This window comes from Giraffa tippelskirchi, chromosome 3 (assembly GCF_054371585.1).
Source record: "Giraffa tippelskirchi isolate mGirTip1 chromosome 3, T2T-mGirTip1v1.2.pri, whole genome shotgun sequence".
Lineage (NCBI taxonomy): Eukaryota > Metazoa > Chordata > Mammalia > Artiodactyla > Giraffidae > Giraffa > Giraffa tippelskirchi.
Window position 1 is genome coordinate 76,077,696 of NC_137277.1, and position 27,540 is coordinate 76,105,235.

Consider the following 27,540-nt stretch of genomic DNA (forward strand, 5'->3'; position numbering starts at 1 on the left):
TACCATTTTTAAGTGTACAGTTCAGTAGAGTTAAGTATATTGACATAGTTGTACAATAAATACTCAGAACTTTTCATCCTGCGAAATTGAAACTGTAGCTATAAAGTAACAACTCCCCATCTTCCTTTCCACCCAGCCCCTGGAACCGCTATTGTACTTTGTTTCCATGAGTTTAACTATTCTACATACTTCACATAAGTGAATTGTACAGTATTTGTCCTTCTATCACTACCTTATTTCACTTAGCATTCCCTCAACGTGTCATCCATAACATGACATCCATGTTACAATATTTGCTCCCTTTTTAAGGCTGAATGATATCCCATTGTGTATCATATTTTGTTTATCCACTATTGATGGACTTCTTGGTTACTTCTACCTTTTGGCTGTTGTGAATAATTCTGCTATAAACACTGCTGTACACAAGAACATGGGTTTATTCTTTTGTGTATATGTCCAGAAGTGGAATTGTCCTAGCCTTTAAATTTTAAAATGTGATTATAGGTTATTGGAAAATATTAATTTGCTTTGTAATCTTTTTTCTCTTACTATAGTTGAAGATGGGGAAGTATTTGATTTCAGAGGAATGAGATTAGATTGGTTTCGATTACAGGTAAGAATAACATTAATTTTCATTGTCATTCTGTTTGTTATTGAATACCTTAGTTAACATGATAGCATAACTTAATATGAAAAAATATTCCTTGTATACCTATTGAAAAGACTTCTTTTGTATTGTTATAACTAACATAGTCTTTACCTCATGGAAAAAACTTATTTTAATGGAGATATAATTGACATGTAACATTATGTTAGTTTCAGGTATGCAGCAATGATTTCAGTATATATGTGTATTTTGAAATGATCAACAATAACTACCATATGTAGTTACAAATTTTATTTTTTCTTGTGATGAGAATTTTTAAGAATTACTCACTTAGCAAGTTTCAAATATATAATACAGTGTTACTAATTATAGTCACCATCCTATATATCGCATGAAAGACAGTGAAAGTGTTAGTCACTCAGTTGTGCCCGACTCTTTGCAACCCCATGGACTGCAGTCCTACAGGCTCCTCTGTCCATGGGATTTTCCAGGCAAGGATATTGGAGTAGATAGCCATTGTCTTTTCCAAGGGATTTTCGTGACCCAAGAATTGAACCCCAGTCTCCTGCATTGGAGGTAGTGTCTTTACCATCTGAGTAACAGGGAAGTCCATGTTGTTCAGTTGCTCAGTTGTGTCCGACACTTTGCTGTTGAAGCAAGCCGGGCTTCCCTGTCCGTCACCATCTCCTAGAGCTTGCTCAAACTCATGTCCATTGAATCGGTGATGCCATCCAACCATCTCATCCTCTGCCGTCTCCTTTTCCTCCTGCCTTCAATCTTTCCCAGCATCAGGATCTTTTCCAGTGTGTCGGTTCTTTGCATCCAGTGGCCAAAGTATTGAAGCTTCAGCATAAGTCCTTTGAATGAATATTCAGGGTTGATTTCCTTTAGCATTGACTGGGTTCAATCTCCTTGCAGTCCAAGGGACTCTCAAGAATCTTCTCCAGTAGCACAAATTGAAAACATAATTCTTCAGTGCTCAGCCTTCTTTATGGTCCAACTCATCACATCCATACATGACTACTGGAAAAACCATAGCTTTGACTAGGTGGATTTTTGTCGACAGAGTAATGTCTCTTTTTCATAGGCTGTCTAGCTTTTCTTCCAAGGAGCAAGCATCTCTTTAATTTCATGGCTTCAGTCACCGTCCACAGTGATTTTGGAGCCCAAGATAATAAAGTCTCTCACTGCTTCCATTGTTTCCCTATCTATTTGCCATGAAGTGATGGCACTGGATGCCATGATCTTAGTTTATTGAGTGTTGAGTTTTAAGCCAGCTTTTTCACTGTCCTCATTCACATTCATGAAGAAGCTCTTCAGTTCATCTTCGCTTTTTGCCATAAGGGTGGTGTCATCTGCATATCTGAGGTAACTGATATTTCTCCCAGCAATCTTGATTCCAGTTTGTGCTTCATCCAGCCTAGCATTTCGCATGATGTACTCTGCATATAAGTTACATAAGCAGGGTGACAGTGTATAGCCTTGACGTACTCCTTTCCCAGTTTGGAACCAGTCCGTTGTTCCATGTCTGGTTCTAACTGTTGCTTCTTGACCTACATACAGGTTTCTCAAGAGGGAGGTAAGGTAGTCTGGTATTCCCATCTCTTGAAGAATTTTCCACAGTTTGTTGTGATCCACACAGTCGAAGGCTTTGGCATAGTCAATAATGCAGAAGTAGATGTTTTTCTGGAGTTCTCTTGCTTTTTCTGTGATCCTCTTGCTTTTTCTGTGATCCATCAGATGTTGGCACTTTGATCTCTGGCTCCTCCACCTTTTCTAAATCCAACTTGTACATCGATTCAAGTACTGTTGAGACCTAGCTTGGAGGATTTTGAGCATAACCTTGCTAGCGTGTGAGATGAGTACAATTGTGCAGTAGTTTGAACATTCTTTGGAATTGCCTTTCTTTGGGATTGGAATGAAAACTGACCTTTTCCATCCTGTGGCCATTGCTGAGTTTTCCAAATTTGCTGACATATTGAGTATAGCTCTTTAACAGCATCATCTTTTAGGATTTGAAATAGCTCAGCTGGAATTCCATCAGGTCCACTAGCTTTGTTCATAGTAATGCTTCCTAAGGCCCACTTGACTTTGCCCTTTGGGATGCATGTTTATTTATTTTGTAACTGAAAGTTTGTGTCTTATGACCACTGTACCCATTTCACCTTCCCCTGATTCCCTGCCTCTAGGAGACACCAATCTGTTGTCTGTATCTGTGTTTGGTGTTTTCTTTTGTTCATTTTGGTTTGTTTTTGTCATTTGAGATTCCACATATAAGTGAGAGATCATATGATATTTGCCTTTCTCGGACTTCTTTCATTTAGCACAGTACCTTCAAGGCCCATGTATGTTGTCACAAATAGCAGGATTTCCTTTCTCTTTTCATGGCTGAATAATATTCCTAGTGATGTGTGTGTGTGTATCCCACAATTTTTTAATCCATTCATCCATCAGTGGACACTTGGGTTGTTTCCATATTGTGACTATTGTAAATAATGCTGCAGTGAACCAAGGGATGTAGATATATCTTTTTGCTTTAGTGTTTTCATTTTCTTCAGATAAATACCAGATGTGGAATTGCTGGAGCATATGGTAGTTCTGTTTATAGTTTTTGAGGAACCTCTGTACTGTTTTCCATAGTGGCTGCACCCATTTCCGTTCCCACCATTGATAAACAAGATTTCCTTTTCTCCACATCCTTGCCAACTCTCTTTATGTATTACCTTTTTTATAATAGCCATTGTAACAGATGTGAGTTGATAATTAGTAATATTTTAAGTAACTTCCCTGAAATCACAGAGCTGATTAGTGGGAGATCAGGGAAGAATACTTGAGATACTACCACCTCCAAATATTTAATAGTGTATATTATGTTATTTTCTCCCAGTTAAAAATAAAGTTTAGAAATTACCATTTTCTTGTTCTAAAAAACCTTATGAAACAGTGTGCAAGTCATGCTTATTAAATGACTGAAATTAGAATTACTGTGCCAAAGGATCTATACACACTAAAAAATTTGAAAGTCATCGTCACAAAGTTTGAACTGTTTTCAGTCTCTTACTCTCAGTTTGTGGGAGTTCCTAAACCAACATTTATGTTCAGAGAATTTTACAGATTTAGATGCCTTTCAAATTAACCCTTATTGAATACTTCCAGAAGTATTAAACTTAACTCATTTGAAAAATTCACTTGAGAATTTTACCTTTGTCTGTTGCAGTCATACAGCATTGTATGAAGCTTTAGAGTGAGCATTAGGGGTATAGAATTGATATATCTCTGTGTGAGAATGTTTTATTTTCCCTCAGCTTATAGATAGAACACTCTAATGATATCTCTCTCTCTCTTCACATCATCATCCTTCTTTGTTTATCTCTTTGTCCAAATGTCTTCTTTTTATAAAGACACTGGTCATACTGGATTAGAGTCCATTTTAATGATCTAATTTTAACATGTCTATAAAGACCCTATTTCCAAATAAAGTTACATTCTGAAGTATTAAAGATTATAGTTTCAACATATCTTTTTGGGAGAGACAGTTCAACCCATAACATTGCTCTTAACCATGATTAGGACAGTCACTCAACTCCTTTCTGTTGTGTATTAGACTCTTATTTTATAGTGATTATAGGTCAAAACATACCAAGGATGAAAGTAATGGGACATAAAACTAAGCCTTAACTAGGAAAAGAGGACAAAAATGCAAGGTAGATGGCAGTGTCCAGAACCTAGGATGTTTGCATAGATGACTTAGAGCAAGTCAACTGTTAGGGTTTCAAGATCACCGACTATGCTACAGGATGCGAGAGATAAAATACTGACAACTTATATAGTTGAGTACAATCCTTATTTGAATATTTTATACATCTGGCTTTGGAGACAAGGCATAAAAGATAGGAAAAATTAAATAGTTTAAAAGCTTAAGTTAAAATGACAGAGTATGATTATCAATTAATTACAGTTTTCTTAGGAAGGAGAAAGGTTTTTCAAGTGGAATTACTAGTAATGGCTTTATAGAGGAAACAGCTTGTTACCCACACACTGAAAGATGGGTCAGGTTGGAGTAGGAGAATCGCTTACACAGGAAAGGGCAAGAAAAGAGCCTTCTTAATGTAAAATATTACTACAGGAAGAAAAATATCTTCACAAAAGATATGAATGATCTGAATTTGATCAGTGATCTGGTAGAAGGATAAGAGTTACTAGGTGTAAGTATATGGCCAGAGAGAGATGTAGATCTCTGCATATATCACTTCTTGAGTAGGACAGGGCTAGAAGAATAAGCCTTTAAGGGAATGTGATGGTATGCTTTGTTACCTTCACTGGGGTCTTTGTAGTCTTAAAAGAAGAGTTCTCCCTCTCTACATGTATTCTCTGCCGTTTTTTCTCTTCCTAAATTAGGATCTCATTCTGCTGTTTGTTCCATTAGTCCCTTAAGCATCTTCAGTCACTCATTCTCTTCTGCCTTCCAATTTACTTGGATAGTTCATATTTTAGACGTTTTATTTAAACCAGTTTTTTTTTTAATGACGTGTCTTTCTTCTTCTACTGTTGTCAAGCATTTCAAATGAGTTTTAAATTAAGTTGTCTTATTTTGTCACCATCCATTTCATCTGAATTTATTTTCACATTGATACTTTAATTCAGAATTTTAAAAATTATTCTCAGTTAGTGGAAGTCTTTATTGAACTCATGACCACTACTGGTTCCTCTTTGTACTTTAAAGCTGATGAAAGGTAAATTATACTTCCGTTAGACTTAGTTTGTGATGAATGTCCAGAATACATCTTGCCGTTAGTGTATTGCCATCATATTCTTCATTCTCTCCCTTTTTCTGGTAGAGGACACAAACACCAAATTATAGAACTCGGCTTTGTGATGTGCCTGCCTTAGTGAATGACAGCTTCATCTATGTAGTGGCCTTTTCCCACTGTAGAGACTGAGATTTGATTTTTATCTTTCTTAAAAGGCAATAACTGTTTAGTCTCTTACTGTTTCATGGATACTAGCAGAAGACTTGGGGCTCCTGGACTAGAGACAGAGAACTTAATTCACTGCACAGGAAGTGCCATGAGCATCCAGATATATACATTGTTTTTCCCTTGCTTTTATGTCTTTTGGAGATAGTGCAGAGAGACCCGGATGAATGCTGTGTGTGCATTGGGCATGTCTTAAGCTAAGGAGGACTGAGTTTGAGGAACCCTCTGTTTTATCATCAACAGGAAGCATATTTGCTCTTTGTTTCAGAGGGACACATTACTTTATTTTTCAAGTTTGGTAGCTGTAAGGCCTGGAGAAATGGCTGAGATAGTGAGTGGTCTGGGCTGTGCTTTCTTGGCATATCCAGCAAGGTGTGTACGCACATGTGAAATTCATGAAGGAATGTCTCCCAAAGGCAGGACCGTGGCCATCAACCATAATTCTTCTGTTGCCTACCACATCTAGTCATTCCCTGATTAAATACTTTTGACCTTTACCACCCTAGACCATCTCATAATCCTGTCTGGATTGTTACCACCACTGCCTCCTAAAAATCTCTGCCTCCTGTTCCCTTTCCACTCCTCTCTGTTTCCACCTCAGCATAGAACAATCTTTTTAAGCAGTGATTATCCATCACACAGAATCTTCGGTCATTTATCAAAAAGTTTAAATTCTTCAACATGATATATGATGTTTATTCTGTAGGCATCCCTCCTGTTGTTCTCCTTGCTTGTGAAATGTCCACTACCCAAGGGCAGGTTTTGCTTTCAGTGAGTTGGTACCTCTTTAGTGGACTTTCTTTCCCTCATAACCTGTCCTGATGGTTTTGGTTAAGACCTGTCACCTTTTTTTTATCAACTTAACACTAATTTTACCACCTTCAGAATGCTTCTCTAGAATTCATTAATTAGTGTAGTGTGTTATGCTCTCCGGTTTAATGATTCAGTATAATCAAAAACCTCCCTGAATCAACATGTGCAGTACTTAAGTTTCATCTTACTGTTTTGAATATGTGTTTTCTCTTGAACTAAGCTGAAAACTTCTTTTGGTAGGAACACCATGTGACAATTCATTGTTTTATATCTTTGACATGTAGCTTCAGTTACTTTAGGAGTTCAAGCTGAATGACCCATGTATTAGATTCTGTTTTATAGACAGTATTTCAGTTTACTTAAAGAAATTCTTGATAGGAATTTTGAGTCACTGTAGACAATTTTTAAAAGATGATGTTCTTAATAAACTTTAAATATTTTTCAATAGTGGATATTTTTTCTTTTTTTTTTCCCTGTAGACTTGGTCTATACCTGAAGTCATTACCAAAACTACTTTTGTTTCTTTCTTTACTTTTTCAGGCATATACTAGTGTCTCCAAGGCTTCACTTAGCCTTTCAGATCACAGAGAACTTGGAAAGATGATGAATACAATAATTTTTCACACAAAAATGGTAGATTCCTTGGTGGAAATGTTGGTGGAAACATCAGATCTCTCCATATTTTGGTATGTTGTAATTTTCTTTAAATTAGAATTTGAAATTTTTATTATCCAAAGATATGTTTCTTGATTACTTTACATTAGTGTGGTGCTTAAGACAGTTTAATAAGAAATTCTTAGAATAAAGGGAATAGCGAACAACCTTCCAGTAATGAAGTTTACTATGTTGGAATTTTGTCTGTTTTTAATTCTCTATAAGAGCACCTCTTACTGATGTGAATTTGGTTTTTACACTTTCTTTGAAGAAGTGAAGAACAGTCACTTCAAATTGTGTCATTAAAGGAAAAAAATTTTGGATTGAGGTCAAATAGAGCAAACGTTGGAAATAAATACAGCATGGTTTCACTCTGTAATATTAAGTTAGATATTAATATTATGATAATGTGGTGACGGTTCCCTCCACTGTGCTCCACTCTCCTTTGCTTCTATTATAAAGTTCTTTTGTTATTCTTAGTAGTTTATAGCGCCTCCTTTTCTCCCCACATTATGTGGTTCTTGAAGGAGGTTAAGTTTTTGTTTCCTTAGTGTCTTAACAGAGTAAGTACTTAATAAATATTTAAATGAATAAGTGAACATGATTGTGATAAAATTAATAAACAGTGGTGTCAGGACTCAAACTTGAGTATTCTGATTTCAAAAGCTGTACAGTGTCCACTCTTGTTTCTGCTTCTTGATCTTTTTTCCTTTAGGGAAGCTGATGAGAATAGCCTGGTATGTTCCTTTAATTCTAAAATGCTGAAATAGTCTCAGTGGATAGTGATAGTAGTTTCTGTGTATTGAATAGAGATCATTGTGAAAAGCTTGTGATTAATTTTGTTTTGTGGAGAAAGCCAATGTACACTGATTTTTGCAGTTTGTAGTGGGGCTTTAATTAGCAGTTTTGCAGAAGAAATCCAAATTACTGGGCAGGGAAGACATAAGGGATCTCTTAAAGGAACTCAGGAAATACAGTTATTATGTAACAAGTTTGTAAGAGTGGTAAGATTTGGAACCCTATCCTATTGTCTGACCCAGAGGCTACCTTGAAAAGAAAATGTAACATTTTATGTTTAGATATTTTTGAGCTATATATTGTAAAGAAAGATACAGCAATTAGAAATTCCTCTTCTGGGGACTTCTTTGGTGGTCCATTGACTAGGACTGCATACTCCCAATGCAGGGGACCCAGGTTCTGTCTGTGGTCAGGGAACTAGATCCCACATACTGCAGTGAAGACCAGAGATCCTGCGTGCTGCAGCTAAGAACCAGTACAGCCAAATAAATTAATTTCAAAAAGAAAAAAAATAAATTCCTCTTCTCTTTCCTGGAAATATGGCACTTTGAATAATGTTTAAAATTTCCAAATTTTCAGTCATTTAATTAATTTATATTCATACTTGCTCTTAACCACATTCATACTTTGTCACATCCAAAATAAAGACATGTTTACTACTTCTGTTTGTTCTATTATTCCAAGATGTATTAAATCTATATTTTATCACCTCATATTCTTTTAGATTTGACATCTCTTCAATCTGGAAGTAATTTGAAGTTGATGGTGTATTATTGTTTAATTGACAGTATTTTTCTTTCTTAGTGGTACATAAAGTAATGGTGTTTCTTAAAATTGATAGTGACTTAGCTTTGATGACTTTTGATGCTGTAAGATTTGAATGGTATGTATTCAAATGCCATAGATATGGTTTATTTTATCTTTAACTTTTATTTTAAAATGTGTTAATGTTATATAAATAATATTTTTATAACTCTGAAATGATTATTGCTGTGTAAGAGAACTCATTGGAAAAATAACTTTTCCTTCGAGAATAAATGCTACAGTTGGTAATTTTCATTTAGTTGAATCAAATTAAACTAACTTTAATTTTAACTATAAAATTAGTGATTCTTATTTTTAATTTGTTTCCTTATAGTTTTTATAGTCGTGCTTTTGAGAAGATGTTTCAACAGTGTTTGGAGTTACCCTCTCAGTCAAGATACTCAATTGCATTTCCACTACTTTGCACTCATTTTATGAGTTGCACACATGAGCTGTGTCCAGAAGAGGTAATTTCATAGTATTGTGATTAATATAGTATGCAGAATAAGCTACTCCAAGCGTACAGCTGACCAAATGTTCACAAAGATAAAGACTCGCGGAGTCATAATTACCTAACCTACCTGCCACCTAATGTATCTCTATACAGAGTCAGAAGAATTCTTGATTAGGCATATGATGTAACATTTATTTAAATTATTGGATAAATACATGTTTCTAAGAAGACATCATAAAATCGCTTGTTTGGTCACTCAGTCATGTCCGATTCTTTTGGTACCCCATTGACTGTGGCCCGTCAGGCTTCTCTGTCCATGGGATTTCCCAGGCATAAAGCCACTTGGAATTAACCTTTATTAAAATAAATAGTGAGTCAGGCGTTAATATTTATGGTAAAGTTATATATAATGAGTGATTTTTATATGCTTAGTTTTCCTCTTAAATGCTCATTGAAAATACTTGCAAATTGAATGGAGACATTACTGACTAAATATAAGCATTTCAAAGAAGAATTACACTGACTTGTTAATATAATAGATATAGTAAGCAAAATTGAGATTTGCCAGTGTTTGTAAGAATTCACATACTGGCACACATAGTTACTGAGTAATTAAAGTACTCTGTAGTTTTACACATACCAAGTATCTATCAAAAATGTACTCTCAGTATTTCTTCTAATTGTCCAAGAAGAAAAATAACACTTAGTGAGTATGGTGAGTATATATTAAAATTAAATAGTATTTTAAAAAATAACTTAGTGTTGAATCCTTTTACTTAGAACTACAGAACTTGTAGAAAAGAAACTTACAAAGAGCATTATTATTGTCTTTGAGCATTAGGTACTCTCTCTTGCAGGTTGTTTTTCAGTATTCCTACAGGAAATTTATTAGGGAGTGCTTTTAGGATTAATTAATACCTTTGAGGTGATACGACACCACCAATTTTAATAGATCTATAGATTTTTTAGAATAAAAGATTTTTTCTCCTAATCATGATACCTAAGATGTACTGTGATGTAATGTGTGACTTAAGATGTCAGTTTCTTCCTCACCGTCATCCTTCACATTAATTACTCATCATGTCCTCTTAATTTTATTTGTGTAATATAATTTCTTGAATCCATCCTTTACTTTCCATTGCTGTTGGCACTATTGTAGTTCAGCTTTTCAAAGATTTTCATATCTACTCCTAAATAATTTTTCTTCCTTCAATATTTTTGCCTTAAAGACAAACACAGTGCCACTAGAGTGCCTCTTTCCTTCTTAAAGTACCATTAGAGTTATCCATTGCATATGGAGAAGGTAGAAACCTCTCAGGCATTGAAAATCCTCAACAAAATCTCCATCCTCGTTGGTTTTTTTTTTCCCCTTTCCTTTTTTCCTTTGTCTTCAAGGGAGAAAGAAAAAAAATCTATATGTATATATATGGTGGTGGTTTATTTGCTAAGTCATGTCCAACTCTTGCAACCCTATGGACTGTAGCCTGCCATGCTCCTCTGTCCATGGGATTCTCCAGGCAAGAATACTGGAGTGGGTTGCCATTGCCTTCTCCAGGGGATCTTCCTGACCCAGGGATCAAACCCAGGTCTCCTGCATTACAGGCAGATTCTTGACCCATTGTAGTATGAGGGAAGCCACACACACGAGGGAAGCCACACACACACACACACAGACACACACACACACACAGGTTTCCAGTGTGACACACACACACACGGGCTTCCAGTGTGGTGCTAGTGGTAAAGAACCTACAGGTCTCCTGCATTGCAGGCAGATTCTTGACCCATTGTACTGTGAGGGAAGACACACACACACACACACACACACACACGCACACACACACACACGCACACACACACACACACACACACACACACACACACTTCCAGTGGTAAAGAACCTGCTTGCCAGTGTAGGAGATGTAAAAGACGAGCGTTTGATCCCTGGATTGCAGGCAGATTCTTGACCCATTGTACTATGAGGGAAGACACACACACACATACGCGGGCGTCCAGTGGTAAAGAACCTGCTTGCCAGTGTAGGAGATGTAAAAGACGAGCGTTTGATCCCTGGATTGGGAAGATCCTCTGTGAAGAAGGGTATGGCAACCCACTCCAGTGTTCTTGCCTGGAGAATCCCATGGACAGAGGAGCCTGGTGGGTTACAGTACATAGGGTCACAAAGAGTTGGGCAAAACTGGGCAATTTTGTGTGCATGCACACACATATATATATATATATATATACACTTCTCAGGTGGCTCAGTGGTAAAGAATTCACCTGCCAAGCAGGAGACATGGGTTCAATCCCTGGGTCGGGAAAATCGCCTGGAGGAAGGAATGGCAACCCGCTCAGTATTCTTTCCTGGAGAATCCCATGGACAGAGGAGCCTGGTAGGCTACAGTCCTTGAGGTCACCGAGTTGGACGTGACTGGTACTATTCTGTTTTTCATTTAGCTAATTTGTTAAAGCCTGTTACATTCCAGCCAGCTTTCTTAAACCTGTAATTGAAAGTATGCAAAGACACAGTCTTTACCCTAGACAAATCCAGTATTTGATGATCTGTGTTGTGGTAGAAATATACATGGGGCACTCTTGGAACACTGAGGGAATTTACCTTTGGGTGAGGATAGAGTAAGTTGGTGTGCAGAGTTAATAGTTCTCAGTGCAGTCTTAATTTATAGTTTTAGTTTTAGCCTTTCATCTCATTTAGATCAGAAAGATTATAGAAAAGGCCTGTAAAATAACTTTTTCATGCTGAGCCCTTATTTTAAGCTGGAGTAGTTACAGTGAATTTGCAGAAAGATAGTACCTTTTGAATTAGATTTGAAATTCACACCATCGTGGGTCAGCAGGATTCCTAGATAATGGTAGCCAGTACTAATGGGAACCTAAGTACTGAGTTGCTGTAACTATACCATCCAGTATAGTAGGCTATTGATCTTTTTCAGTCTCATTGTTCAAAAATCTTGTTTATGCTAATGGCTCCTAAATCTATATCTGCAGCCCAGATCTTTCCCTTTAAGTTAGATTTTCTCTATATCCTATTGCAACCTAGGTATTTTTAGCCATGTGAAGTGTAACATGTCCAGAATAGAATCATTGATTCTTCCACATCTACCCCAACTTGAAGCCTTTTCTGTTTTTGGCTCTACTTTTACATAAGTATTCAGACTCCTACCTCTTCTCACCTTTGAACAAGCCCCATCATCTTTTGCCTGGATGATTGGTACTGTCTCCTGCGTGGTCTCTGCTTCTGCCATTATCCTGTTCTCAGCACAGAGTTACACTCTAGTTGTTTTGCTTTCCAGTCTCAGCATTTTTGAGCCATTGAAGAGAAGTAGTGAAGTCAGATTTGTATTTTAAATAAGTTACTTAGTAAGTTTGAAGCAATGCTAGTTCAAGTCCTTTTTTTCAGGAAGAAGGGATAACAAGGGATGTATTATCTTTCAGGAGTCAGAATTTGGTTAAACAAAATCCAAATGTCTATAATTTGACAGTTTTCCTTAAGTAAAGTGAACCATTATTTAATTGTATCTGGTCTGTAGATCCCTTTTGGTTTTGCTTCCTATTCAAATTTTAAAGGGCATTTTAAATAAAATGCGTTATAAGGTAATATGATACATCTAAGAACAGTTGTTTTACATGTATAAGTATTTTTATATTCTTTTATATTATCTTACATTTGTTTCAGCGTAGAACTAATGTTTGTAATGTCTACATGTTTTTATTGTATAATTATGGAAGGTCAGAGAAGGAAAACATAAAAAATCTGTCTCCAGAAACTAACACACATTTGAAATCAACTGTACTTCAATAAAAATTTTTAAAATAAAAGTAGAAAAGTAAAAATCTGTCTCTTTGTAAAGTATTACAAATTGTATAGGGCAAAATTATACAGTATTATATATTCAACATTCTAATTACCGTTAACAAGAAAACTCTGTTAAACTATTGCAGCCCCCACCAAAACTAAAAGGATACCGAACTCTGTAGCTAGAAATAGATGGGTTTGAATGAGTGTGTGTATCTACATGGGCTTCCCTGGTGGCTCAGAAGGTAAAGAATCTGCCTGCAGTGCAGGAGATCTGGGTTCGATCCCTGGATTGGTAAGATTGCCTGGAGGGAAGACATGGCAACCCACTCCAGTATTCTTGCCTGGAGAATCCCCATGGACAGAGGAGCCCGGCGGGCTACAGTCCACGGGGTCACAAAGAGTCGGACACGACTGAGCACTAAGCACAGCACAGCACATGTATCTACATATACACACATAATCTCCTAAAAGGTAGAGATAATTTTCTTTTTTTCCCCTACTGAGTTCAGAAAATGCTTGTTTGGTCAGCTTTTCTTTGTCTTCTGGGATGGGGAGTTTGATTTTAGAGAATTGAATGACTTGTCAATTTGTTTTACTGACTCAGTTTTTAATGATATTATTTAAATATTTGAGCACTTGTTTTCTGTTTATACACTACAAAATTCTCTAAGATACACACACACACACACACACACACACACATATGTATGTATGTATGTATATAATCAAGTGAGATCAGCAAATATTACTCTAAATCTGTTCTTTCATATCATATGTTTAATATTTTAGTATTTAAGAACTGGATATAGGACATTGTGGAATTTGAACATTTTTTCATGTTAAGGAAAATAATGGTCCTTTCAGATTCCTTCCAGTCATACTTGTATAATCACCAAGTACTTACTTTCTGTCAATTGTGTGCAAATACGATATGGTAGATTAGTTTTTATAAGAGATAAAAGAGATCTATAACATCTCCCATCTTCACTCCTTATGTAAGATAGATTTGAACCTTATTTTCTATGTTTATTTAAAAACTCTTAATTCAAAGTTCAGTCACTCCGTCGTGTCTGACTCTTTGTGACCCCATGGACTGCAGCACGCCAGGCTTCCCTATCCATCACCAACTCCCGGAGCTTGCTCAAACTCATGTCCATCGAGTCCATGATGCCATCCAACCATCTCATCCTCTGTCGTCCCCTTCTCCTCCTGCCTTCAGTCTTTCCCAGCATCAGTATCTTTTCCAATGAGTCAGTTCTTTGCATCAGGTGGTCAAAGTATTGGAGCTTCAGCATCAGTCCTTCCAATGAATATTCAGGACTGATTTCCTTTAGGATTGACTGGACTCTCACAGTTCAAAAGCATCAATTCTTCGGCGCTCAGCTTTTTTTATGGTCCAACTCTCAGACCCATATGTGACTGCTGGAAAAACCATAGCTTTGAGTAGGTGGACCTTTGTCGGCAAAGTAATGTCTCTGCTTTTTAATATGCTTTCTAGGTTTGTCTAGATTTGTTAATTCAAATTATTTTGTTATAATTTTTATTGTTTTTGTTACTGTTTTTCTTTAACAGAGACATCATATTGGAGATCGCAGTCTTTCCTTATGTAATATGTTCCTTGATGAAATGGCCAAACAAGCTCGAAATCTCATCACTGATATTTGCACAGAGCAGTGTACTCTTAGTGACCAGGTAATAATTTAAATGTTTCCTTACAGATAGGAAAATTGTGTTGAAGGCAAGAAAATCATCTCTTAGCTAGTTTTTTTTTTTTCCATTTTTAATTTTATCCTCAAACTCTCAGTAAATGTAATTACCTCTTATTATGAAGCTCCATTGTTAGATTTTTAAGAAATTGCCCCTGTCTTTAGGGTTATGGTTTAAAATCCAGCCTCTAGCTTGGCATTCAAGTCCCTTCCCAAGGTATCTCAAACATCTCTCCCCAGCATTTTATGCTCCACTGCTGAGTCATTCTAATTAGATTCAGAGCACATTGTGTTCTATCATAGTTTTGGTCTTCATAGGCCATTTTCCTTTCAGTAAAGTGTTCTTTCTTATTCCTCACTTGCCTGGTATTTTTTAATTTGTCCTTGAACTGTAGCTTTGATATAACTACCTCTATGAAATGTCTCTTCACACAAGATTTACCTGTTTCTGTGTTTTCCAAGCTGAATGGGCTCTCCAAGCCGGCTAGGTAAATGCTACATCTCACTTATTACCTCTGTTCTTAGTGCTAGTATATTTGCTGCATAGTCTGGGTTTAGCTAAGGTTTGTTTCAGTAGTTAATGTTTTCAGAGTAATTGGTATGTATGATTTCATTTATTTTTAAATTTAGTTGTTGCCCAAGCATTGTGCCAAAACCATCAGTCAAGCAGTGAATAAGAAGTCAAAAAAACAGACTGGTAAGAAAGGGGAACCTGAAAGGGAAAAACCAGGAGTAGAAAGCATGAGGAAGAACAGGCTGGTCGTGACCAAGTAAGCCATCCACTATTCCTGTATCTTCTGTTACAGGGAGAAGAGTTTTGTTGTTTTTTTGTTTTTTCATTTTTTGTATGGCATTAGTCCTGAGGAAATGATAGTAATTGTAAATTCTTCATTTCCCAGTTGTTAATGTTTTTTGACATTTGTGAACTTGATTAGCCATTTAGTGCTTATTTAATCCAAAAGTACTTATTTTGTATTTTTGAAGAAAATACATGTAATAGATATTATTTGTTTTTAGATGTTGAATATTGAAGGCCAAGAATCTGTCTAAAAATTTAGAGGGGGTATACTATAAGCAATCTGTAATTTTCAGTTTATTTGAAATTAGATGTCTGACACTATTTTGGCATCTTGTTATATAGTATATATTGAACATGTCAGTTTAAGAGAGAGGAAAAGTTGAATTTTGCTGTTACTATTCTGATATACTTATGAAATTAATTTCATATTGCTATTATGAAAATTAAAATTTTTTTTTTACTGTTTATTAATATTTTTCAGCCTTGATAAGTTGCACACTGCACTTTCCGAGTTGTGTTTCTCTATAAATTATGTACCAAACATGGTGGTTTGGGAACATACATTTACCCCACGAGAATATTTGACTTCTCATCTGGAAATCCGCTTTACTAAGTAAGAAAGAATATAAAAACTGTTTTTGTTTGTTGATTAAGTTAATGAGTTTGTTATATTTATTCTTCATATCTATGCAGTGTTTGCTTTTATGAGGGAAAGCATTAGTAGAAATGGTATATAAATTAGTAAAATTTTAGTATAAAAAAATAACTGGGAAGTATGAAGAATAGTGAACTGGGAATTACTTAAATTACCCAGTCTTATCCCACACTTATTAACTCATTGTAACACCAGAGAGGCTAGTTAATCTCTGTGAGCCTTAACTTCCTTATAAGAAAAAGGACACTTCAGTTCAGTTCAGTCGCTCAGTCATGTCCAACTCTTTGCGACCCCATGGAGTGTAGCACACCAGGCTTCCCTGTCCATCACCAACTCCCTGAGCTTGCTCAAACTCCCGTCCATCAAGACGGTGATGTCATCCAACCATCTCATCCTCTGTCATCCCCTTCTCCTGCCTTCAGTCTTTCCCAGCGTCAGGGTCTTTTCTAATGAGTCAGCTCTTCACATTAGGTGGCCATGGTATTAGAGCTTCTTGAGCTTCAGCTCTAGCATCAGTCCTTCCAGTGAATATTCAGGGTTGATTTCCTTTAGGATTGACTGGTTTGATCTCCTTGCAGTTCAAGGACTCTGTTCAAAAGCATCAGTTCTTTGGCACTCAGCCTTCTTTGCTTCCCTGGTGGCTCAGCTGGTAAAGAATCCACCTGCAGTGCGGGAGACCTGGGTTCGATCCCTGGGTTGGAAAGTTCCCCTGGAGAAGGGAACTGCTACTGACTCCAGTATTCTGGCCTGGAGAATTCCGTGGACTGTGTAGTCTATGGGGTTGCAAAGAATTGGACATGACTGAGTGACTTTCACTTTCAGCCTTCTTTATGGTCCAGCTCTCACATCCATACATGACTCCTGGAAAAACCATATCTTTGACTATATGGACCTTTGTTGGCAAAGTAATGTCTCTGCTTTTTAATATGCTGTCTAAGAAAAAGGAGAAGATTGGAGCAAATTAGTGTACTTCAGCTGGCAGGTGGCAGCCCAGTAGGATCATGGAATCAGTTTAGAAAGTTGTAGTGAACATTTAAAGAAAGAAAAAAGAGGGAGGAGAGGAAAGAAGGAAGAAGAAATAGGGGGAAAAAACTCAGTGCATTGCATGTAGTAAGTAGAAATATTGTTTCATGGAACTTTTCAGTTATGTATATATTTCTCTGTACTGAGTTGGTGATGTTAGATACATATCTTATAGCGGGTCACAGTCAAATGTGTGAAAACCTCAGGGTTGGATGAATACTAAAGTCTTGTGAACTCCAAAGTATGCTCTTATGCCAGTAGAATTCTAGACCCTTGAGGCACTCAATTCTAATTAGTTTTATAAGTTATGTTTCTTGAAATGATACTTTATGTAACAAGTCAGAAATTTTGTAAATGTTGCTTCAGCCTTTTTCTAAAGTTGCACATTTATTTATTAAAGAAAACATTGATTGATTCAATACATTTTTCTTAAAGGCCGTAGAGCAGTTTATGAAAGAAATTTTGCCAAAGGATTTTCACAATGTTTGGCTAAAGATTATGGTCACTAACAAGTATTTGTGCCTTATGTATAACATTGTGTTAAGAAATATGAGTAATAATTAAACTGTATAAAAAACTTAGAGCTACAACAACTATAGAAGAAAATAGAATATGTAAATAGGCAGTAAATTGAGTGTCAAGTCATCAGTTGCAAAGAGTCTGGTATTGAGCAAAGACTCTCTTGCTCTTCTTTAGTAAGGAAGGCATCCTGACAGTGAAACCAAAACTGCTTCTATATTTAGACCGTAGGACATTACACCTTCTGATACTTACCACTCTCAACTCGGTGGATTAGTATAGTATTGTATGGAAGGTAGGGTTCAGTTTACAGCTCCCTTGTTTTCCTTCTGTAAACAGTCTGGTCTGTTAATCCATAGAGAAGCAGATATTCTTTTTATCGAACATCTACTTAGTGATCAGGTTCAAGGTAAGGCTGTATACTTGTTTACCTGGGAAACATTTTTATGCCAGGACAAATAGCTTGTGAGTATTAGTTGATTGATTTTTGCTGATCACTTGCACACATTCGTAAAGACTTAGTGGATGTGTACAAGGACAGCAGTTTTCGTCTTGAGTTGTTCTTCTGGGACTATTACTAGTGATGGGGTTTGTCTGTTGTCTTTATGAATTTATCCTTACAGATGCAAGTCTAAGATCTTTATAAATCTGATGATAAGGGAATTTTAGGGTTTCCCTGGTAGCTCAGCAGTAAAGAATCCACCTGCAATGAAGGAACCACAGGAAACACAGGTTCGAGCCCTGGGGTCAGGAAGATCCCCTGGAGGAGAGCATGGCACCCCACTTCCAGTATTCTTGCCTGGAGAATCCCATGGATAGAGGAACCTGGCGGGCTACTGTCCATAGGGTCGCAAAGAGGCAGACACAGCTGAAGCGACTTAGCATGCACATATCCATGCACTTCCAAAGTGACCTTGATCAATTTACTTGAGTTCTGCACCTCAGGTTTATTCTTTCCTCTATGAAATGATGGTGATAACTGCATAGTAGGGTTATTAAATATGAAGACTGTAGGTAATATTTATAAGGCCTAAAAAACTACTGGTGTGTAACAGTGCTAAAGGAATTCAAGCTATAGACTTGAATAGTCCCCTTACTTGCTGGAGACAACATATCATGTTAAAGGAATTTTTAAAACCCTCTTTATTCTTAAATCATTTTTATTGCTGATGCCCTTAGTATTTTTTTAATCACATCCCCATTTCATTCCTGGATATCTACTAAGTATATTCTTTTTTAAAGTTGTTGCTTTGGAAGATAATGATAGTAGTAATTTCATAAATTGTAGATTGAATGGCCTGTTTACAGAAATACAAAAATTAGAGCTTTTTAATTTTTTCTACCATCCCCGCTCCAGGTCAATTGTTGGAATGACTATGTATAATCAAACCACACAGGAAATTGCAAAACCATCAGAGCTTCTAACAAGTGTAAGAGCATACATGACTGTACTCCAGTCAATAGAAAACTATGTGCAAATTGATATTACAAGAGTATTTAATAATGTTCTTCTTCAACAAACACAACATTTAGACAGTCATGGAGAACCAACCATTACAAGTCTGTACACAAATTGGTAAGAAACATATTTAGAAATTTGGAATGATAAAAAATTTCTTTGTAGTGAACGACTTACAAAAGTTTTTTAAATGGATTAATGCTTGTTCATGTTATTAGTCAACTTTAAAATTATATGCAGGAATGTAGACTGTAATAAATTTTTAATTAATTTCTCCAGTTGCAAATTTACTCTTCTCCTTAGGTATTTGGAAACTTTGTTAAGACAAGTCAGCAATGGTCATATAGCTTATTTCCCTGCAATGAAAGCATTTGTGAACTTACCTACGGAAAATGAATTAACATTTAATGCAGAGGAATATTCTGACATATCAGGTGAATAAAACTCTGGCATATTTTAGAGAATGAAGAAACCTTGATTCTTTTGGTTTCAGATTCTGTTATGACTATTTTCATTCAATTGTATGGATAATCAAACATTAATTTTAGACTTACCTAGGCCTTTATGTTCTTTCTTATTCTAGAGACTTTTCTTACAGTTTTCAATTAATAATTTGCTTCTTAAAATTTTTGTTTGTCAAAGTATAAAATTAATTCCATTTCCTTTCAGAAATGAGGTCATTATCAGAGCTGCTTGGCCCATATGGTATGAAGTTCCTAAGTGAAAGCCTTATGTGGCATATTTCATCACAAGTTGCTGAACTTAAGGTAATACAGTTTTTATTGATTTGAGCTTTAAAATATTTCAAAAATGTGAACAAACAAGCCTAGAGTGTTAATTATTTTAACCTGACATAAAGTTGTCATGAAATGAAATTATGAGTTTATATGAAATTTATAAATTCATATAAGCTATATGAATTTATATGAAATGTATAAGTTATACAAAATTATAGAGCTAGCAAGTTCTTTCAGTAGCATCGTCATTTGCTTCTATTTTACAAATGATCTAGCAGAAAGCCTAGAGGTGAATTGACTAGCTAGAGGAGACTGAAACTCAAATTTCTTGACTTTTAGTCGTCTTCATTTTGTTGTATCATGATGCTTTTCTTCCAGTGACCATGTTCAAAGTTCCAGCCAGTAATCTGTTTAAATTTGTAGTTTGAATGTATTACTTTACACAGATTACAATACAAGCATTGTTAGGTTTATTGGTTTTTTTCTTTTTAAAAATGTATTTATTTTTAATTGGAGGATAATTGCTTTACAATATTGTGTTGGTTTCTGCCACACATCAACATGAATCATCCATAGGTATACCTTTGTCCCCTCCCTCTTGAACTTCCCTCCCACCTCCCACTGTTTGTTTGTTTTTCTCTTATTGTTAGGCAGTCTTGTAAATTATCTTGTGCCTTTTAAACTGGATGAAAAATGTCCTTAGCATTTTAATAAGGATGTGAAAGAGCTGAAGCAACGTTTTAAGTAACTCTAGAAGCCTTGTAGAAAGATCTCAGGGCTAAAATGATTTATACTGAATGAGTCTGTATATAACAGCTATCTAGTTTTTGAAAGAATTTAAATTTGTGCCACCAAAATTTTTGAATTTACAAACAAAATAGGAAAGACATGTTTAAAAATATGGCTTTTTCTTTGTGAAAGTTTTTTGGTGGTACTATGCCTTCCATTTTAAATTACTTAAGAATATGATATATAGCATTAATAAGTAACTTGCATTTCAGGTATAGCACTTGAGAAGTCTAAATGTAGTAATCTGATTTACTGAAAATTGAGCAAATAGACAGGTGAAGTCAATTCCTTCAAGAGTAATATTTTGCTGAGTGAATAGAGAGCAAGACTCAGTGTAACTAAAAGGAGAGGCAGTATTACCCAGTGGTTAAGAACTCAATCTTTCAAGTCAGGCTATCGTGGATTTTGGTCCTGTCACTTAAGAGCTTTGACTTTGGGTTGAGAATCACTTTAGGCGATATGTTTCAGCTGCTTAGGTATTCAGCATAGTCCCTGACATACAATAAGAACTGAGTAAATATTTTAGTATTCATCATGTCTTTATCCTCTCACTTCTTCTTTAAAAGAAAGATCTGCAATTCTTGGTTAGAAATCAGCCTTTAGATACTTCATATTGTGGATTTTAAATGCACAGATATTATACTTTACATAGTTTTAAATACACAAACATTGCAATTCGAGTTTTGGTGCTTTGTTTGCTTTATAAGCAATATCATTCTTACTTATTAGACTAATTCCTCTGTAAATTCATGATCTCTTTTCTATCCTCCTGTTCTCTGGTAGCAAATTTGTCATCCCAATTTACTTTCCTTTCAGTATGAGATAATTGAAGAATTATGGTCCAGTTATTTAGCTTTTGCTAACTGTTGTTTGTTTCAGACCGGATAAAGCAGATACTTCTAGAACTGTTAGTAATTTTATTGCTTCTCTGTCTTTTAATGTGGCAGGTTAAGCGTTATGATGTGATCATAAAAACTAGCCTATACATATCTGTGAGAGTTTAAGGCATCTGATGTCCTTAACAGTATTGTAAGGTGCCAAGAGGATCTGGCCTTCCTCTTTTTCTCACATTTTTTACTCTTCCATCCCAGCTGGCCTACTTGCTGTTGTGTCATCTCAAAGTGCTGTTCACTGAGATACTGTCTTAGCTTGTTTTCTTGTAACATTCATATATTTTTCAGTTATTAGAATATCCTTTCTTGACCATACTTTTAAAAATAGAAACCATTACTTTCTATTCTTTTTATCCAGCTTTATTTGTATGTTGTTTGTGACCTTTCATGTCATGCATCTTATGTCCCTTTCACTAGAATAAAAACTTAATTATAAACTCTCTTAAAACCTTGGTGCTAAATTGATGTCCAGCAGGTAGAGGTGCTTGGTAAATATTTGTTGGGTTCAAAAATAAAAACAGGTAACTTTCCTGACTTGTTACTTTATTCTAGGACTTTTCTAATCTCTTTACATGTATTTTATTAACTCCTTTAAATCCTTAAAACTGGTATTGTCCCTATTTTACAGATTCAGTTCAGTTCAGTTCAGTCGCTCAGTCGTGTCCAACTCTTTGCGACCCCATGAATTGCAGCACGCCAGGCCTCTCTGTCCATCACCAACTCCCGGAGTCTACCCAAACTCATGTTCATCGAGTCGGTGATGCCATCCAACCATCTCATCCTCTGTCGTCCCCTTCTCCTCCCGCCCCCAATCCTACCCAGCATTAGGGTCTTTTCCAATGAGTCAACCCTTCGCATGAGGTGGCCAAAGTATTGGAGTTTCAGCTTCAACATCATACCTTCCAATGAACACCCAGGATTGATCTCTTTTAGGATGGATTGATTGGATCTCCTTGCAGTCCAAGGGACTCTCAAGAGTCTTCTCCAACACCACAGCTCAAAAGCATCAATTCTGCGGTGCTCAGCTTTCTTCACCGTCCAACTCTCACATCCATACATGACCACTGGAAAAACCATAGCCTTGACTAGACGGACTTTTGTTGGCAAAGTAATGTCTCTGCTTTTAAATATGCTATCTAGGTTGGCCATAACCTTCCTTCCAAGGAGTAAGCGTCTTTTAATTTCATGGCTGCAGTCACCATCAGCAGTGATTCTGGAGCCCAAAATAATAAAGTCTGACACTGTTTCCACTGTTTCCCCATCTATTTCCCATGGAGTGATGGGACCAGATGCCATGATCTTAGTTTTCTGAACGTTGAGCTTTAAGCCAACTTTTTCACTCTCCTCCTTCACCTTCATCAAGAGGCTCTTTAGTTCTTCTTCACTCTCTGCCATAAGGGTGGTGTCATCCGCATATCTGAGATTATTGATATTTCTCCCGGCAATCTTGATTGCAGCTTGTGTTTCTTCCAGCCCAGCGTTTCTCATGATGTACTCTGCATATAAGTTAAATAAGCAGGGTGACAATATACAGCCTTGACGTACTCCTTTTCCTACTTGGAACCAGTCTGTTGTTCCATGTCCAGTTCTAACTGTTGCTTCCTGACCTGCATACAGGTTTCTCAAGAGACAGGTCAGATGGTCTGGTATTCCCATCTCTTTCAGAATTTTCCACAGTTCATTGTGATCCACACAGTCAAAGGCTTTGGCATAGTCAATAAAGCAGAAATAGATGTTTTTCTGGAACTCTCTTGCTTTTTCGATGATCCAGCGGATATTGGCAATTTGATCTCTGGTTCCTCTGCCTTTTCTAAAACCAGCTTGAACATCTGGAAGTTCACGGTTCACGTATTGCTGAAGCCTGGCTTGGAGAATTTTGAGCATTACTTTACTAGCATGTGAGATGAGTGCAATTGTGCGGTAGTTTGAGCATTCTTTGGCATTGCCTTTCTTTGGGATTGGAACGAAAACTGACCTTTTCCAGTCCTGTGGCCACTGCTGAGTTTTCCATATTTGCTGGCATATCGAGTGCAGCACTTTCACAGCATCACCTTTGAGGGTTTGAAACAGCTCAACTGGAATTCCATCACCTCCACTAGCTTTGTTCGTAGTGATGCTTTCTAAGGCCCACTTGACTTCACATTCCAGGATGTCTGGCTCTAGGTGAGTGATCACGCCATCGTGATTATCTGGGTCGTGAAGATCTTTTTTGTACAGTTCTTCTGTATATTCTTGCCATCTCTTCTTAATATCTTCTGCTTCTGTTAGGTCCATACCATTTCTGTCCTTTATCGAGCCTATCTTTCCATGAAATGTTCCTTTGGTATCTCTAATTTTCTTGAAGAGATCTCTAGTCTTTCCCAATCTGTTGTTTTCCTCTATTTCTTTGCACTGATAGCTGAGGAAGGCTTTCTTATCTCTCCTTGCTATTCTTTGGAACTCTGCATTGAGATGGGAATATCTTTCCTTTTCTCCTTTGCTTTTTGCTTCTCTTCTCTTCCCAGCTATCTGTAAGGCCTCCTCAGACAGCCATTTTGCTTTTTTGCATTTCTTTTCCATGGGGATTTTCTTGATCCCTGTCTCCTGTACAATGTCACGAACCTCTGTCCATAGTTCGTCAGGCACTCTGTCTATCAGGTCTAGTCCCTTAAATCTATTTGTCACTTCTACTGTATACTCATGAGGGATTTGATCTAGATCATACCTGAATGGACTAGTGGTTTTCCCTACTTTCTTCAATTTAAGTCTGAATTTGGCAATAAGCAGTTCATGATCTGAGCCACAGTCTGCTCCTGGTCTTGTTTTTGCTGACTGTATAGAGCTTCTCCATCTTTGGCTGCAAGGAATATAATCAGTTTGATTTCGGTGTTGACCATCTGGTGATGTCCACGTGTAGAGTCTTCTCTTGTGTTGTTGGAATAGGGTGTTTGCTATTACCAGTGCGTTCTCGTGGCAAAACTCTATTAGCCTTTGCCCTGCTTCATTCTGTACTCCAAGGCCAAACTTGCCTGTTACGCCAGGTGTTTCTTGACTTCCTACTTTTGCATTCCAGTCCCCTCTAATGAAAAGGACATCTTTTTTGGGTGTTAGTTCTAGGAGGTCTTGTAGGTCTTCATAGAACCGTTCAACCTCAGCTTCTTCAGCGTTGCTGGTCGGGGCATAGACTTGGATTACCGTGATATTGAATGGTTTGCCTTGGAAACGAACAGAGATCATTCTGTCATTTTTGAGATTGCATCCAAGTACTGCATTTCGGACTCTTTTGTTGACCATGATGGCTACTCCATTTCTTCTAAGGGATTCTTGCCCACAGTAGTAGATATAATGGTCATCTGAGTTAAATTCACCCATTCCAGTCCATCTTAGTTGCTGATTCCTAGAATGTCGACGTTCACTCTTGCCATCTCCTGTTTGACCACTTCCAGTTTGCCTTGATTCATGGACCTAACATTCCAGGTTCCTATGCAATATTGCTCTTTACAGCATCGGACTCTGCGTCTATCACCAGTCACATCCACAGTTAGGTATCGTTTTTGCTTTGGCTCCATCCCATCATTCTTTCTGGAGTTATTTCTCCACTGATCTCCATTAGTATATTGGGCACCTACTGACCTGGGGAGTTCATCTTTCAGTGTCCTATCCTTTTGCCTTTTCTTACTGTTCATGGGGTTCTCAAGGCAAGAATACTGAAGTGGTTTGCCATGCTCTTCTCCAGTGGACCACTTCCTGTCAGATTTTACAGATTAGAAAAGTAAAACCAAGAAAGATTAAGTAACTTGTCAAGACTGACATGCTTAATATATAACTAAATAAATTTGAGTCTGTATATACCGTCGCCCTGACTCCAGAGCTTATACTAGTACTGTGCTGCTGCTGCTGCCGCTAAGTCACTTCAGTCATGTCCGACTTCGTGCGACCCCATAGACAGCAGCCCACCAGGCTCCTCTGTCGACAGGATTCTGCAAGCAAGAACACTAGAGTGGGTTACCATTTCCTTCTCCAAGTACTGTGCTACACTGTCTCAAAACATGGAAGAGATCTTAGCAGTCACCTAACCCTACCCTTAGCTAATGCAGAAACATGCGTTTTTCTAGGTGGATGAGTTGATCTTCTTGAAAATGAGGCAGTCTCAATTACTGTATATTTCTACTTATGTTTATATATCTAAACTTCCCTGGTGGCCCAGATGGTAAAGCATCTGCCTATAATGAGGGAGACCTGGGTTCGATCCCTGGGTCAGGAAGATCCCCTGGAGAAGGAAATGGCACCCCACTCCAGTACTCTTGCCTGGAAAATCCCATGGACGGAGGAGCCTGGTAGACTACAGTCTGTGGGGTTGCAAAGAGTCGGACATGACCTAGCGACTGACTTCACTTTCACGTTCATATCTAAATAGTAATTTTTGATTGGCCCTTACTGTTACCTCAAGAGGTAGAGACTGCCTGTAATAAGATGACCCTTCACATATTTAAAGCAGTTTTTAATATATTGCCTTTCTCTTCCCTAGGTGAAATATATTCATATGTAGTCTCACTCTCTTCTGTCACAAATTCTTTTGTTGCTGTTGCTTATAGAGAATAGTGCCCAGAACTGAGAATCAACTTCAACTTCAACTAGAGATCTGATTAGTGAGAGTGCACTTACTTACCCTGGAGACTGTACTTACTATATAATACAATTTAAGGTAGCATCAGCACTTTATGTAGCTATACCATGCTGTTTTCAACTTGGAATCAGATACCTTTTTTTTTCCTTTTCTCTTAACCCTTCTTCCTCCTTCTTCCTTCCCCCTCTCCTTCACTCTCCTCTTTTGTTTTCCTACACTAACTTGAACCATGGTTTCCACATCTTTGTTTCTTTTTTTTTTTTTACAAGGTTGTTGTTCAGTCAATAAGCTGTGTCTGTCTCTTTGTGACCCCATGAACTGCAGCATGCCAGGCTTTGCTGTCCTTCACTATCTCCCAGAGTTTACTCAAACTCATGTCCATTGAGTCAGTGATGCCATCTCAACATCTTATCCTCTGTCATCCGCTTCCTCTCCTGCCTTCAGTCTTTCCCAGCATCAGGGTCTTTTCCAGTGAGTCAACTCTTCACATCAGGTGGCCAAAGTTTGGAGCTTCAGCTTCAGCATCAGTCTTTCTTCCAGTGTATATTCAGAGTGATTTCTTTTAGGATGACTGGTTTGATCTCCTTGCTGTCCACAGGACTCTCAAGAGTCTTCTCCAACACCACAATTCGAAAGTATCAATTCTTCGATGCTCAGCCTTCTTTATGGTCCAGCTCTCACATCCATACATGACTACTGGAAAAACCATAGCTTTGATTAGATGGACCTTTTTTTAAGATAGACTTTATTTTTAGAAAACACTTTTATGTTCACAGCAAAATTGAACAGAAGGTGCAGAGATTTTTCCATACATGCCCTGCTTCACATGTGCATAACCTTCCCCATTATCAACATCCTCTATCAGAGTGGGTACATATTGTCATAATCAGTGAACCTATACTGACATACTATTATCACCTGAAGTCCCTAATTTACATTAGGGTTCTTGTTTTGTGTATCTTGTGGGTTTTAACAAATGTATGAAGTTAAGTGAAGTGAAAGTCACTCAGTCGTGTCTGACTGTTTGCGACCCCATGGACTGTAGCCCACCAGGCTCCTCTGTCCATGGGATTCTTGAGGCAAGAATACTGGAGTGGGTAGCTGTTCCCTTCTCCAGGGGATCTTCTCAACCCAGGGATCAAACCCAGGCCTCCGCTTTGCAGGGGACCATCTGAGCCACCAGGAAAGCCCAGGAATACTGGAGTGGGTAGCTTATCCCTTCTCCAGGGGATCTTCCTGACCCAGGAATCAAACTGGGGTCTCCTGCATTCCAGGCAGATTCCTTACCAGCTGAGCTACCAGGGAAGCCATAACAAATGTATGTTGTCCTTTCAGATTGCCTTTTTTGTTTTTTTAATTTATTTTTTATTTGAAGGAAAATTGCTTTACAATGTTGTGTTGGTTTCTGTTGTATAATGATACAAATCTGCC

At 37.2% G+C, this 27,540-nt stretch overlaps 1 protein-coding gene across 22 annotated transcripts in view; it reads left to right on the forward strand.

The window, feature by feature from the left end:
* Positions 1–27,540, forward strand: part of NCKAP1 (NCK associated protein 1) — a 112,920-nt gene that overhangs the window by 63,752 nt on the left and 21,628 nt on the right. For all 22 annotated transcript variants that reach the window (XM_081580981.1, XM_081580982.1, XM_081580983.1 and 19 more), the window contains 9 exons: positions 555–613; positions 6,937–7,082; positions 8,987–9,119; positions 14,496–14,615; positions 15,260–15,399; positions 15,910–16,041; positions 18,983–19,201; positions 19,388–19,518; positions 19,754–19,851. In XM_081580981.1, the coding sequence (XP_081437107.1) occupies positions 555–613; positions 6,937–7,082; positions 8,987–9,119; positions 14,496–14,615; positions 15,260–15,399; positions 15,910–16,041; positions 18,983–19,201; positions 19,388–19,518; positions 19,754–19,851 (1,178 nt within the window). The remainder of the gene's footprint in view (positions 1–554; positions 614–6,936; positions 7,083–8,986; positions 9,120–14,495; positions 14,616–15,259; positions 15,400–15,909; positions 16,042–18,982; positions 19,202–19,387; positions 19,519–19,753; positions 19,852–27,540) is intronic.